The 15257-nt window shown below is 36.5% G+C and overlaps 2 protein-coding genes across 2 annotated transcripts; one reads left to right on the plus strand and one right to left on the minus strand.

The window, feature by feature from the left end:
* Window positions 1-1075: 1075 nt before the first annotated feature.
* LOC128164785 (serine/arginine repetitive matrix protein 2-like) lies at window positions 1076-3424 on the minus strand. The gene is made up of 2 exons (XM_052828775.1): window positions 3244-3424; window positions 1076-3024 (listed from the first exon to the last, which is right to left on the minus strand). Exons 1-2 carry the CDS (start codon window positions 3422-3424, stop codon window positions 1076-1078), a joined length of 2130 nt encoding a protein of 709 aa, XP_052684735.1.
* A 153-nt stretch (window positions 3425-3577) lies between these two features.
* Window positions 3578-14757, plus strand: LOC128165660 (transducin beta-like protein 3). The gene is made up of 25 exons (XM_052830409.1): window positions 3578-3750; window positions 4816-4926; window positions 5148-5199; window positions 5291-5386; window positions 5844-5891; window positions 6414-6491; window positions 6653-6801; window positions 7023-7193; window positions 7336-7411; window positions 7641-7740; window positions 8225-8427; window positions 8692-8892; window positions 9036-9142; window positions 9296-9494; window positions 9655-9744; window positions 10076-10144; window positions 10458-10528; window positions 10616-10772; window positions 10920-10978; window positions 11250-11353; window positions 12347-12418; window positions 12633-12791; window positions 12886-12979; window positions 13134-13539; window positions 14162-14757. Exons 1-25 carry the CDS (start codon window positions 3578-3580, stop codon window positions 14435-14437), a joined length of 3321 nt encoding a protein of 1106 aa, XP_052686369.1. The 3' UTR covers window positions 14438-14757.
* The last annotated feature ends 500 nt before the right edge of the window (window positions 14758-15257 follow it).

The raw sequence follows: 15257 nt of genomic DNA on the forward strand, positions 1-15257 counted from the left end.
TACCATATGGAGACTCACAGATCACATCCTTTACCATATGGAGACTCACATATCACATCCTTTACCATATGGAGACTCACATATCACATCCTTTACCATAGGGAGACTCACAGATCACATCCTTTACCATATGGAGACTCACATATCACATCCTTTACCATAAAGAGACTCACAGATCAAATCCTTTACCATAGGGAGACACACAGATCACATCCTTTACCATAGAGTGATACCTTGAACAATTTCATTCAACAGCATATCCTTATTTTTGCTAGCTGCAGGTCTGTAGACTCTAGTCTGAAAAAAAAATTTGAATTAACAACTTAAGTCGTCCATCTGATTTTTTCAGATGGCGAGCTACAGACCTGCAGCTACATTCCTACATTTAAGGCCAGTAAAAATCTTTACCAAGGGGCTTTAAAGAAGAATTTTTTTAGCAACAACCACTTTCTTCTACATAATTTTGTTAACATTTTCAGGCAAATTTGCAAAATTCCTACATTTGCTATGTCAAAAAACTTAAATATTCCTGCATCACTAAGTTCTCTTCTTAAACACCTGAGTAATCTTAAATCGGCTAAATCATAGCAAAACAAAAATAGCTGAAATGGAAAAAAATGTTTAATATAAACACTACCTTATAAGTACTAAATCGGCTGTCACATCAAATTAAACAGGAATGCTTTGAGTAACATTTAAACACACTGTATTAATGTTTTGTGCATTTCTCACAAAATCTTTGAATGTTTTGACAATCAGAATGACTTACAATGTAAATTGTAAGAAATAACACCACCAGAACACTGATCACTTAATCCATAATAACATGGTCGTAATATTTCACATATTACATGAAAACATAAATCTAACATCCTATCAAACACATCCTCTAAAAAAATTACAAAAGAAATCAAACAAAAAAATCACTTCATCTAAACATGCTGCAGTTTAAATATAGTCAGTAGCAAACAGACTTGGTTTTTCTGATAGATGACAGTGCACTTTGGAGCATAAAAACATGATATAAGTAACATTAAAATTAAACAAGGGCCTTGTTCTGAAGTACAGTAAATGGTTATGATGGTTCTGGATGCCAGCTGTCATCTGAGTCATCAGAGGCATACTCTGTCAAGAGCTGGCCTGCTGATTTAGGGATAAGGACCTCGTAGTCACTGCCACTGTCATAAACTGACGGTGATGTCATGTCACTTACACTGTCATACACTGACAAGGATGTCACGTCGCTATCCTCCGGCGATGTTCCTGGCTCCCAGGTGTTGTCACTGTCAGAATTGTAGTCCTCTGTGTCCAACGCTGAATTCTCAATTCTATTGTCCTGCAACGGACAGTCTCTCTGCGATGTAACTGTGCTGCGCCTTAACCTTTGACTTTTAGGCCGCTGCTCCAAAGTGTTAACTTCCCCTTTATTTTGGTGTGTGGAGGAAGCTGTTGATGAGCATGCAGAACTATGAGATTTTGTTGAATCTCTCTTTATTCGTTTTGAGTCTTTAGTTTCACATGTCTCGCCTTCAGAATCTTTTCTCTTTCGTTTATTGGGAGATTTGGTTTCCACTTCAGTATTATTTGAGCTCCCCTCACCCTGTCTGTTTTCCCTGATAGATTCACCAGAGTTACTAACAGTATGCCTGATATCAGAGTAATCTGTTTCCCTGTTATCAGGTGTTGATCTTGATCGTGTCCTTCTAGGAGACTGACTTGTGCCATTGTCTGCATGCTCCCTTGTGGTTCTTCTGGGAGATTGACTTGGGCCGTTATCCTTCTGTTCCCTAGTGGGCCTTCTGGGGGAGGAAGTTGTGCCATGATCTTCCCTTCTCCTAGCATTTCTTCTGCCTGGTAGCCATTCCCTTGTATTGTGTCTAGCATCATCACTACTGTATCTTTCTTCACTTCTATCTGATAGGTCATGCGCTTCTCTACGCCTTTGATTGCTGTCTCTTCTTTCATCATCATTCCTGTAGTTTTGAAGATGGGAGTATCTCGAGCTTGTAACTGAGACGTGGCTATCTGCGTCCGAGTCTGTGTCGGTCCTACTTCTGGCAGAACTGTGGTAAGACAGGAAATCACTTCTATTACTATCTACTGAGTGACTGCGGCTTCTAGAATGGAAATATCTTGAGGACAGTGATCTAGAATGTGAAGATCTCGAGCGAGATCTTGAGGATGAAAGGAATCTTCGCCTTCGGTGAGGCGTCCTCGATCCAACAGTTGAATAACTGTGACTTCTGGATGATCGAAAGGATCGACTGGATGAACTTCTGTTCTGCGATCTGTCACTATTAGTAGGACTCCAGCTATGGCGTCTGAGTGTTCTGTCTGAGCTGTAACCTCCTGATGAATGCCTCCTTCTGTCTGGTGAAGATCTAGGGGACATGCTTCTGTCTGGTGAAGATCTAGGGGACATGCGATATGAAGCAGTGTGTCTTGCCCGAGAAGATCCAAAAATGTATGACCTGTTAGAAGAGCTGTCATCCCACTGTCTGTCATATCGAGATCGTCTTGGCGACCGAAATAAAGAGCGGTGTTCTAGATCATTTCTGTCCACATCCGATTCGTTGACAACATCAACTTCCACGTCAGTCTCATCACGGTCATGAAACGAGGACGGAGATCTTGGCGGGGTGTTGACAACATCAATTTCCCCTGAATGTTCGTCTCTACCCTCTCTATGAGAACTGAAATCTCTTTGATATCTAGTTCGCCTTCTTCTCCTGTCCCTAGAGTCTCGCAGGCTTCTCCAAAAATTTCTGTCCTGACGATCGAATTCTTCAAACGTCATTCCATGTTGTTGGTCATCCTGATCCGAGGACCTGTAATCACTGTAGTCATCCAGAGAATTAATCGAAAGATCAGAGTCACTGGAAATGAGTAAGTCAAATGATAGACTTCTCTCTCGGTTAGAATATATTTCTTGGCGTAATGTTTCAATCTGCTGGTTCAATTTTTCTGTCAGTGTATTGAGCTCTGTCACCTTTTTCTTAAAAGTGTCGACCAGGGCATATTGTTCTGAAATAAAATAAACAAATTTTTTTAAAGAAATATTGCATCATATAACACTTTCTCATATACAATTGTATCTATATTACTTTGTATGATGTCCTTTACAAGTGTCTGTCAGATATATTTTACTGTTCATTAAGAGAAATGATTGTTTCATTGACTCATTTTTTGCCATTATTAAGGTAAACAAATTCTCTACACATGGTATTCCTCCAAGTCATTTACCTTGAGAGTACTTCCTCAGTTCCTCCACACAGTCATGTCCATCATAGATGCGAACAGGGATCATCAGGCCACAAACCTTGGAACACAACTTCTCTCTGTGTTCACACTCTTCTTCCTCATGTTTCTTTAAAAACTTTTGCAAAACAGAGACGAAACATTTTTCATATCTACATCCCACCATCTTAAAGTCACATTCCTTGATATGTTTATCATACACTTCTAATGGCAGTCTTTCATCACAACCATTAATTCTAAAATCACAGTACATAAGCAAACGGTTTAACATGTTTTGCACGATTGGAAGGATGGGCTTTAAATGTCTCTTTTTCAGCCGATGGCGGCAGGTTGGACAGTTTCTATTGCGGTGCAGCCATGTCTCTATGCAGACTTTACAAAATACATGGCGACATGGGCTCTCTACTGGACCCTCCAGCACACACTGACAGATACAGCAAATCAAGTCTGGGTCAGGTGGGCTCTCAAACTTCTCAACGTCAAACCTAGACATGTCTGAAAGATTCAATAGTCAGTACTTTAAACAAATGCACTTGTAAGTATAATTTGTAAATTTTGATCCCTCACCCCCCCCCCCCCCTCCACTTTTTTTTAGTAATTTAAACAAAACTATACTGGCAAGCGACCAGTTCTTGCTGAGTACCTTTTTTCACCAGTACCTTGTTACGTCATTTTATCAACACATAAAATTATTACAAAAAATTACGTAACAATGCACTGGTGAGAAAAGGTACTCAGCGAGGACTGCGGCACACCAGTAACCATTATCGTTATTTTTTCTTGTCAAGATTTCGGATAAGTCTTGCCCCCTTTCAATTTGCTTCCGACGCCACTGCATTTGGGCCCCAAATTTTAACCTGTTTAACTGCGAAAGCAACATTTCAGTTATTTGTTACCAGTAAAACTGAGTTATGAGCAAGAGCTTTCAGTTAGCATCAGATATCTGAATCAGAGTCATAAATAACAGGGATAGACAGCTGATCGAAATATCGTGAAATGTAGTTCTCAAAGTAAGGTTGGTCCGGTACCATTTTTTAACAACAAAACACGCTAATGGCGGAGTTGCCAATCTCTGTTATTTATGTCTCTGTCTGACTGATAATCAGAGGAAGAATTTGGGTTTCCCGAATTTTGGTCATTTGGACATTCCTGTTGACTGGCATATATTTTCAAAGATTTTCCAGGAATTTTTTTGGAACCTTGTCTATCAACTTATGATTTTTTTTGTCTTCAATCTTTTCACACACATGAAAGAAGAGATATAAATAACAATCAATATAAATACCATGTTCATTTGCTCTTAGTCTGTTTTTTTTGCATAACTTCTACACATGAGACTTTACCCAGGGACGTATTACCCAACGTATTTTCGTACAGTAGTATATCAGTGGTATTTAAGTCCCAGGTGTCACCTAACCTTGAAAGAGTTTTACAAAAAGCCCATCATTGTAAAAAAACAACTGGATATATACCTAAAAATTTACACTTTCGCCAACGAGTGTTTTAACCGAATAACGGGTTTTTGACTGTTTGATCAGCAGTCTTTACTTTCTGCCTCCATCTACTGAAGAGTTCCACTTACAGAGTTATCCCTCTTGGAAAATATTTGGAAACTTCCGGTGCACGTGTTGACTATGAAACAGAAAATATGACACAACTTAAAGAGAAGTTAGTAATCCTTTTATGGTTTATGTTTAAAATGGGAATCTAGTTAATGTGTTACGACACACAGGGAATAGCAAATCACTTCTAATGCAGCGTAACACTGCATTGTCACAGTGTGTTCCCATTAGAAATATACAGCTGATATAGGCTAGTAAATAAGAGGTGTATCTTTAACATTTGTAATCTCTCCCTCTTCTAATTTTCCCCCTTTTTGTTTACTATAGTTTTGCTGTGGAAACAAAGTATGAACCCTTTTACACTGGAGGGAAAATCTTTGTAAGTATTTTTACTTTTATATCTATTCAGTGTTATAAAAATGTATGTTGTACTCCTGGACCCTTTCTATAATTTCTGATCTTTTTAATAGATTTCCAATGATGGGACGTGCATGTTTTGTGGATGTGGAAACAAAATCCACATTATTGATGTAAATTCAGGGCAAACCAAATACACTTTATCCCAGGTTTGTATTCCATTTTTCACATGACATTAAATGCTATATATACATTTATACATCTTTTAATCATCCAGCTCTTTCCCTCTTGTATATGTTTATTGAATGTTTTATGTTCATTGGATGTTGTATGTCAACAGTCTTCATGTTGCCCCTTGAGGGCCCTTAATTGGTTAATAAAGAAATTGAAATTGAAATATACATTTACTTATATATTTTGTTTGAGGCAAATATAAATTAATTGAAACTTATATGAAAGTATAAGCAATTTTACCACAAACAATGCTAATGGGTCCTTTGTTAATGCCTTGTTTCATAATTATATTTTTGTATTATAACAGTCCAAGATCTTTCTCTCAGACATCAGAGTTTTAAAAAAAAATTTTTTGGCGTTATGATTCATTATATTTTACTCTATCAGACTTTATGGCACCACTATTTACATTTAATTATTTAATACTTTCAGGAGGAAGAGGAAGAAATAACCCATTTCTGTCTGTCTCCAAACAATGAGGTAGATGCTTTAGAGAACACAATTAATTTGTATTAAATACATGCACATAGAAGCTTACATTTTCTTTTGTTTTTGCATGCAGCATATGCCTATTATCCATGTTAATGTACTATGTACATGATTCAATCAGATTTGTATATAAATGTTGATTGTGCTCCTCATTGGGTATTGTATTATAACATTATTTGAAAACAAAGATATATGTTGTGGACAATCAGCATACATGTATATCACTGGCTCTGCTATTTTGGCTTTTCGGAAAATATCCAAGACAATTATCTCAGGGCTAGAAATACATGTATATTTCTAGACACACTTTACAAACTTTAATGTAAAAGACCTGGAAATGAATGACTACCAGAAGGGCAAATGCTCTTAACAAAGAACCAGACCAAGCTGAAAAATACACCGGTCAAAGACAATGAAGTCATCAAACATTTTAAGTTTGCATTCATATTTAACATTGATTTAATGTACTTGATATGGCTTTGTGTGGAAATAACTAAATGTGCATTTATTTAGTTCTTAGTTGCTGCCACCAAACATTTAGTTTTGAGGCAGTGGAACTGGAAGGATCAAGTTCTAATTAGGTCATGGAAGGTCAGTGCATTAAGTCAGGGTCAAATAAATCTTTCTTGCATGTATTCAGATGGAATACATTATTGAATCTCACTTACTGATGTTTTATTCATGATTTACTTATTTTTGTTTTAATTCTCTTTATAAACACCTCTAACATTATTCCCTTTTTCAACATATAGGCTATTCACATATCTCCTGTTTTGACTATGGACTTTGATGTTTCCTCTACATTGTTGGCATCAGGAAGTTCTGACACAACAATTAAACTGTGGGATATTGATAAACAGTATTGTACACACAATCTTAAAGGTCATACTGGGGTTATAAGGTGAGATTCAATGAAGCACAACATGCTCATCTTTGTGATACATTTTCTGCAGTTATGTGACATATTTGATACTCAAAGATTAAAATACCATAAGAGTCTTTGTAGAGGAAAAACATTAATGACAAAAGTTCTAGAATTTGATAAGAAATCATTGAAATTAGAAATCCACACCACATAGATGTAATATTCTAAATAGTTATGGCTGAGTTTTCTTGTTTCAGCATAGTAAAGTTCCACCCTGACAATGAGAAGTTACAGCTTTTTTCTGCTGCGGATGACTACAAGGTCAAGGTCTGGGACCTGAGGACCAGTAAATGTCTGGTGACGGTGGAGGCGCACTACAGCGTGGTCACCAGCATGGTCTTCTCACCTGACAATACAACAATGTATAGGTAAGGAATCATTGCAACAAAGTATAGGTAAGGAATCATTGCAACAATGTACAGGTAAGGAATCATACCAACATTGTCCAGTCTGTCACTGCCAGGAACAGACAACTTGTCACTGATGTAATGTGTGTCGTTGTTTTTGCAGTGGGGGGCGAGATCGAATAGTGTCTGTGTGGGATGTAGGGGAGCTGAAGGTCACCAAGGCCATCCCAGTGTTTGAGGTCAGTACTTATAAAAAATATATTCTTACAGACTTTGTTTATTATTCACTCAACTGGGAGATAAAATATCCTCACATAATCTGTGTGGATTTTTCATGCAACTCGTTCCATAATCTTATCTCTCTCATGAGGAAGCCTATCAAAGAAATAAAAAAATTCTTATTTACTGGTAAAAAAAGACCAAAATAGTATTAAAAACATAAAAGCTAACCCGAGTCTTGTTTTACAGAGTGTGGAAGCAGTGATCTTGTTGCCTCAAAATCAGGAGTTTCCCGACCTTGGGGTCATTGAGCAGGAAGGCCCACACATCATCACAGCTGGCAGTAAAGGTCAGAGTTCAGTATTTCATTGTGTTCAACATACTGTGAAATAATTATAATGCAAGGTGTATCAACTTTCATGGAACGTATATGTACCCCTTTACAGTGAAACACATTAATTATTTTATTCATACATCAAGTGAACTCATGACATACATGTAACACCACCATGAAAAATTCACAACCTGCAAAACTTCACCACCATGAATTTGAATGATTCCACAGTTATGGGATATACTCCTAGCAAAGGCTATCTGTTGGATTTGTTTTTGAATGCAGACTCCCTGAAAGATTGCCTTCACATGTATAGTTGATACAATAAGAATTTCACACTCCTCTGAGCCAAAGCTAGACAGGCTAAAATAATGTTATCTGAGTTGTCTGTAACATGTCTATTCTCTAGCTATTGTCAATTTTTCGTTACATTTATTTTCCAATCTCCATTTGGTTATGACATTCAGAGTAGCCTATATAATATATTTTATGTATGTAGGAACTTTACGTGTGTGGAATATTGAAAAAGCAAAGTGCGTGTATGTAAGGAAAGAGCTGATTGGTCGAGCCAGTGACAATGAGGAAGAGAATCAAAACATCACCCAGGCACTACACAGTGAGGCCCTGCAGAGTCTGGCTGTGGTTACCTTTGATAACAACATCACCGTGTGTAAATTACAGGATCTGTCTGTCAGTAAACAGGTGGGTTAAACTTAAAAAATCACCTGTAAGAATCACCTGTGTCTGTTTGATACTAGGTGACACAGTAAAACCATTGTATTCCACAGTAGTATGTATCACTTAACATTCTGCTCACATTGCATATTCTCTTCAAAACCTTTTTCTCCAACTCTGTACAGATTGGTATTTAAAAAGAACTTGTATGTACATGTATTTTAGGTTTTTAATAAGTTGAAAGAAATGATAAAAGAAGTTTTACATGTACTTGTACCATCATCCTTTCAGTTTTGTGGCAACACAGACCAGGTGTTGGAGGTACAGTTTCTAGGACCCAATGATTCTCACTTGGCTGTGGCCACAAATAGTGAGCACCTCAAAGTATTTGAGGTCGCGACCTGGAACTGTCAGCTATGCTCTGGTCATACGGACATCATTCTTGGGGTTACGGTTCACAGGAAGAGAAATCTGCTGGCCACTTGTTCAAAGGTAGATTTAAAAGAGTTGACAATATTAAACTTTGACATTGTATCAAATTTTAAATTAAAGTTTGCTGTAAAATGATAAAAGTTATGGTGTGAATATTAAAATTGTTAAATGAGACCCTGCACAAATTCTTTTCTGATTTTTAGGACAATACAGTAAGAGTATGGAAATTTGACCCAGATTCTGGGAAGGTCAGCTGTGTTGGAGTTGGGCATGGTCACACACACATAGTAGGCACTGTGGCTATTTCCAGGTCAGTTACCATAGAAACTGTTCATAAAGGTTATATTTACTGTGCTCGTAAATGAAATCATTCTGTTTTTCCCTTCTCTCCTTTTTAGAAATTTAAAATTTACATGAAGTTGTTAATTCTTTGTTTTTAAGTAAAATTCCCTACTTCTTACAGTGTAACAGCTAGTTGGATGGTTAGTGGGGGTCAAGATTTCACTCTGAAGAAGTGGCAGCTCCCCAAAACCGGGGAAGAATCCTGTAAGGACCTGAAGTGTATCCATACAGAGAGGGTTCATGAGAAAGATATTAACTGTGTTGTTATGTCTCCAAATGACAAATTCATAGCAACAGGGTCACATGATCGCACCGCAAAGGTCAGTCCATCCTATCAAACTCTGTAAAATATTGTTAACTGAAATTCATTGTATTCAAAAGAGTTCATCATTTACTCTGATTGTAATTTGCTGTACATATTTACAATTGCTGATGACACACAATAAAACTTGTACTTATGTTTTATCTTTCTGTTGAAAGCTTTGGAATGCTGAAACTTTTGCTCTAGTTGGAGTGATGAGAGGCCACAAGAGGGGAGTCTGGTGTGTTCAGTTCTCACCTGTTGACCAGGTAAGGATTCCTTAAGTTTTTTACTTACTTAACTGTTGATTATTATTTTCCACACAATACTGTGGAATCATTAGATTTCGTGGTGGCTCAATTTTCGTGGAATTCGTGGGTACCTCTTATCCGCAAATTAACATCCTCCACGAATGAATAAATTAAGGCAATATAGTCAAATTTCCTTTTGTAGGTATACAAGAAAACACGAAATTACTTCCCCACGAACTTTTAAAATTTAAGCAATCCACGAAAATTGGCCCCCACGAATTTTAATGATTCCACAGTACATTGCATGTGGTTAATTGGATCTGTATTTGTTTCCTTTTTTTTGTTTTAGTGTATAGCAACCTCATCAGGAGACGGAACAATCAAAATTTGGTCAATACAAGGCTTAGAATGTGTCAAGGTTTGACCTCATTTTAATATATTATTAGTACTGAGTTAATAGTGCATGTCCTGTGATAAACTAGAAGCGTTTTATAACAGTCATTGTTGATGCCAATTTTTAGTAGAAGGCATTTGTGAGATTGCCATTATTTTTGTTCTAAATCAGCAGAGTTTTTGAACATCTTACATTCATTTACCAGTTATATTGTTTAGATTAATAGCTGTATCACAGTGATGTGTATGATCCGTGTTTTAGACATTTCATTTACCAGTTATATTGCTTAGATTAGCTGTATCACAGTGATGTGTGATGCGTATGTTCCGTGTTTCAGACTTTTGAGGGACATGACAGTGCTGTACTGAGAGTAACTTTTATCAACAGGGGCATGCAACTCCTATCCTGGTAAGATGCCTCTTTTCAAATCACCTTTTTTTTTTCCCATTTGATAAACGGTCTCTGACATATATATATATTTTTGTTACCGCTCAGTGGCTCAGATGGCCTGATGAAGCTTTGGGTGATAAAATCCAACACTTGTGTATCTACAATGGATGAACACGAGGACAAGGTTTGGTCGGTCACAGTCAATAAGGAGGAGGATCACATTGTGACTGGAGGAGCGGACTCCAGCATCATTCTGTGGAAGGTAGGGTCGTGTAACAGTCATGTGATCAACTTACATATGGAGATAATTGATAGTTAATTTTTCTTGCATGTTTTTATCTGAACATTTTGTCTATTTATTAGAATTGTGATACTTAATAATAATATTACATTACTCATAAATTGACAGGATGTAACAGGAGAGGAGGTACAGAAGAAGCAAACTGAGAGAGAGGATTTCATTCTTAAGTAAGTGCTCTACAGATCTGTATGGGTATGATGTAAAGGCTCATGTATAGTGCACACTTATACCTGCCAAAATTTGATTGAAAGTGGGAGTTGGGTATAATACAGGGTGATCCATAAATTCTGTTACTACTAGTTTGGAACAGCAAGATAAAATCCAATGACATTATGTCATTTGTTTGTTAGTGTAGACCTGTTCTCTTCCTTACTTAAAATGACATGTCTTGAAATGTTTAACACACTGAAATAACAGGATTTAACCCATTTTTAATAGAGAACAACAGCTGAGTAATTTACTTCACAAGAAGAAATATCTGAGAGCCATTGGTCTGGCCATTACACTGGAGCAGCCATTCAGAGTGTTGAACATCATCAAAGGTAGGAATAACTAGGCAGAATGATAACCCTTGACCGTACAATACAGTACTTTTTGATACGCAGCAATGTTAAGGCGTCCAGATGCTAAAATACAGCTGGAAAACGATATTATTTGAATAATCGCAAAAATACTTTGACCGGGAGTATTTCTTAAGATCTATGTTACATTTATTGACACCGATGTTAAACATTATATTTGATGCATTTTTTTGACGTCATATATACTTTGTAATAATGTGACAGGCGAATCCTAATACTGCAAATGATCTATATAAATTGCATCGGCGCAGGTGATTAATGACATTAAATCATACATATTTTTAAGAAAAATCCTTTGTTAAGTCATATACTTTGAAGTTCTTGCTTGGGAAGGAAATAGATATTTCGTGTATGGAAGATATTGTTGAAACATTCCACAAAATCATCAAAATAATGCACATTTTTACTAATCAAAAGCGATTTACAAAAAATTGGGGTAAATCTGTAGGTTTCCCAAGCACGATTCACATTGGTACTTATATTCTCTGCCAATTTTACGTAAAATATTCTATAATTGTGTTGATCTTTCACCTGCACCAAGCTAATTTTACATGCATTAAAATTTCTTCATTCAGTTGTTTACACGTAGCAGGGAGAGTCTCCAAACCACAAGTTTATAAATAGTCTTTTACTTAAAACGAAGCTTTAAAACTGCCGATTATTTGATACTGGTTTTTAATATGAATGAATTCTGTACGTCTAGCATTAACGGCAGCATCTATGTAAAGGAAACGTGCGGTTTTATACTAGTTTGATATAATTCACTTTAAACGTTAAGATACATTCCCTGAGAACTGTCGACAGGAATGCAGATTGTGACGTCAAAGTTAATTATGACATCATAATGTATGAAGTACAGACATGTGACTTTCTACATATCGCTTTAAAATCCATCGGAAGCCTTAAAATGCCCGCGTAGAGTTTTGGAAATAATCTTGAGTTTAATTGTTGTAGAAATCCTGTACAATCCTGATGGGAAAACAGAACTGGAGAAAACTCTTCAAAAGCTCAGAGTTGATCAGATAGGTAAAACTGTTGATCATTCACGACAATAGTGTCTCTATTCTATTCTATGTTAATGGGTGCGGGGTTATTTAAAGTTATATCTTTGCATTATGATTTTTAAAAGCAGAATAGAAGTAAAGGCTCAAGTTAGAGTTGCAGTAGGTGCAAATCTCTCTCTTTTTTTTATGGCTTGTTGTTTCTAGATTCAATGCTACATTAAAATTTTTATTTCTAGATTCAGTGCTGCGTTTTGCTGGAGAATGGAATACCAACAGCAGACATTGCCATGAGGCTCAGTTTGTCCTCAACACGGTCCTCAAGACATACCCTCCAGAGGAGATCCTCAAATTCCCCAACATCAAGTCCACCATGGAGGCATTTATTCCCTACACAGGTGCCATGTCTTCTTGTGAACTTCCATGCATGATTTTATAAGCAAAAAATTTTGAAAATGCTACAGAGTTCTGACAGATTTTTTTGTCTCTTAGAGCGGCATTTCCAGAGGATGAATCGCCTGTTACAACAAGCCATGTTTTTGGAGTTCACTTGGAGTTGTATGAGGAGGGTCACAGATAATACACAGTATGTTAAAAAAGCTTGGCCAATAAAACATCTCAAGGATGAACCAGTGTGCTGATTATAATTAGATAATGTCATGGACTGAAAATAAGCTTGTTAATGTTTTCTTGCTTCATGTATAGATGGAACAATACTCTATGCTTATTTTTATTTGAAGGTCAGTTGACAATAAGGAAGGATTCAGATCAGTGGAGGGATTACCAGAAAATGAATCGGATATGGAGATCAGAAATCATTCTTCTGGAGGTGAATCAGACAGTGACGATTCCATGGATACAGAAGACAATGATGAAAAAGACCGTGAAACAGAAGAAAGTGCTAATGAAGACAATGATAGTGTTCATGGGAGTGAGTCAGACGATGGGTCTAAATCCACTGAAAGCTCTGCTAGTGATGGAGAGCAAGCAGAGTCGGACATTGAGAATATTAAACCTGCTGCCCTGTCAGGAGGGGAGCGGTTGACTGGTTCTCATCGGGGCAGCACCAGTTCATCACAGGACGAGGGTTCTGACTCAGAGTCCAGTGAGGGAGAGCCTCTGGTCTTCTCCAGTCAAAACACAAAGGTAATTTACTAACTTACTATCATCCTGTATTCTGAATAAATGTTTGGACATAGTATACTGGAAGTACTATAAAGCCAGATTATAGTTACTGAACAATACAGACATGTTATGTAGGTGAATAGATAATGTCTCCTCGTACAATGTGTGCTGTCCTTAATTATTTAGATTTTACCGGGTAATGTAATTGAGGAGATAAACAGCAATGTTGAAATGTTTGGTGGGATATGAACTTAATTGCTTAAATGATCAAAGCCTGTGTAGCCTGACCATTTGATCAAGTACTAGCCTAGTTTATATTACAGTGAACTTTTTAACATTTTCATTTCTTAAGCACATATTTACGAAATATGGTTCATATAAACCTGTTTATACACATATACAGTTATAAAATGTATCATTCCTATCATTGTTAGGCAATAAATACATACATTACTTACTGACCTTTGAAAAAGTTTGCACAAAAATGTTGCTCTTTAGTAGGTTCGATCCATATGAGAGAATATTTGCGTACTGTATGTGACGTCATTGGCAGAGATTCAATGTTCGTGATTGCTTGATATTTGAGAAAAACAGACTTTGCATCGTTTTTATAATTACAGTAATTCATTCATGTTTTTTCCAGAGTTTGGAAAATTTAAAGGGCAGTGAGAAAGTGATGTCCAGCAAGAAAAAATCTCAACAAAAAAGTAATGTACAGAATACCCCAATTAATAAACAGACAACAGAGGTAAAAAGCAGAAAAAGGGCACAGACAGAATCTGATCCTGAGGAGCTGGAGACTGGCGAGAAAAGTGCAAGAGGACTGAGATCCAGCCAGACAGAGGCTGAAACAAACAGTGCAAAAAGGTTAAAGCAACCCCTAACTAGGTCAATGTTAAAGAAACAGAAAGGGAGATAACTCGTATCATCAGTGGTTTTTATTTGAGAACACCTCTATCAATGTTAAACACAAAGGTCCTTTTAATATATTTAAAAGATTTGAAATTTTAAACAATTAGTTTTATATGTCCTGCAGTGTGTATGATATACATGCACATGAATTTATGTTGAATAATAAACAATTTTTGTCTTCATGTAACGGAAGGAAATTGATTATGGGAATTTAATACATTGCGGTTGCTAAGTGTACCTGTATACCGGTATTTCCTTCTATCAAGCTTGAAATGAACTGTTGAGTTGTTGTATGTAAACAATACATAAAATGAATTTTAAACAGTTTTCTTCCTTTTTGTTGTGTTTGTGAAACTTCAAAATCACAAAACATAAAAATTGTATTGCATGAAACCAAGTTGTACCCATTGTTCTTTTGGGATGAAACTGAATATATTTGATATTTTGTTTAAGCATGACCCAATTTTTATTCTTTGAAAAACTCAGTTGAATCATTCTGATTATTAGTATCATGATCAAGTTTTATGGCTGAAAAATAAACCAAATAGATTGAATACTAAATAGATTATTCCTCTGTACAAGATGTTAGGTCTTTAATGGGGTTGCACATGCAAGTAGATATGTAGGATTAGCTTTCTATCAAGAGACTTAGAGTTAAGTCACGGTAACCGGAATGGTTCAGCATATAGTCAGTGTGTAACTTTGTGAGTCCAAGGACACCCTGTATGGCGAATCCTATTTTTGGTCCAATATTGTTTATGAATGTTTTTCAACACACTGCAGCAGGTAGCTCAGTGTATCTGAACAAAGTCTGTGACATTGTTTTT

This window comes from Crassostrea angulata, chromosome 10 (genome assembly GCF_025612915.1).
Source record: "Crassostrea angulata isolate pt1a10 chromosome 10, ASM2561291v2, whole genome shotgun sequence".
Taxonomy (NCBI): domain Eukaryota; kingdom Metazoa; phylum Mollusca; class Bivalvia; order Ostreida; family Ostreidae; genus Magallana; species Magallana angulata.

Coding starts and splice junctions, on each gene's coding strand:
- LOC128164785 (XM_052828775.1), bottom strand. CDS start 3,424: ATGGTGGGATGTAGATATGAAAAATGTTTCGTCTCTGTTTTGCAAAAG. Junction 3,025..3,243: donor ACTGAGGAAGTACTCTCAAG/GTAAATGACTTG, acceptor ATTTTATTTCAG/AACAATATGCCCTGGTCGAC.
- LOC128165660 (XM_052830409.1), top strand. CDS start 3,578: ATGGCGGCAGGTTGGACAGTTTCTATTGCGGTGCAGCCATGTCTCTAT. Junction 10,529..10,615: donor GGCATGCAACTCCTATCCTG/GTAAGATGCCTC, acceptor GTTACCGCTCAG/TGGCTCAGATGGCCTGATGA. Junction 12,792..12,885: donor GGCATTTATTCCCTACACAG/GTGCCATGTCTT, acceptor TTTGTCTCTTAG/AGCGGCATTTCCAGAGGATG.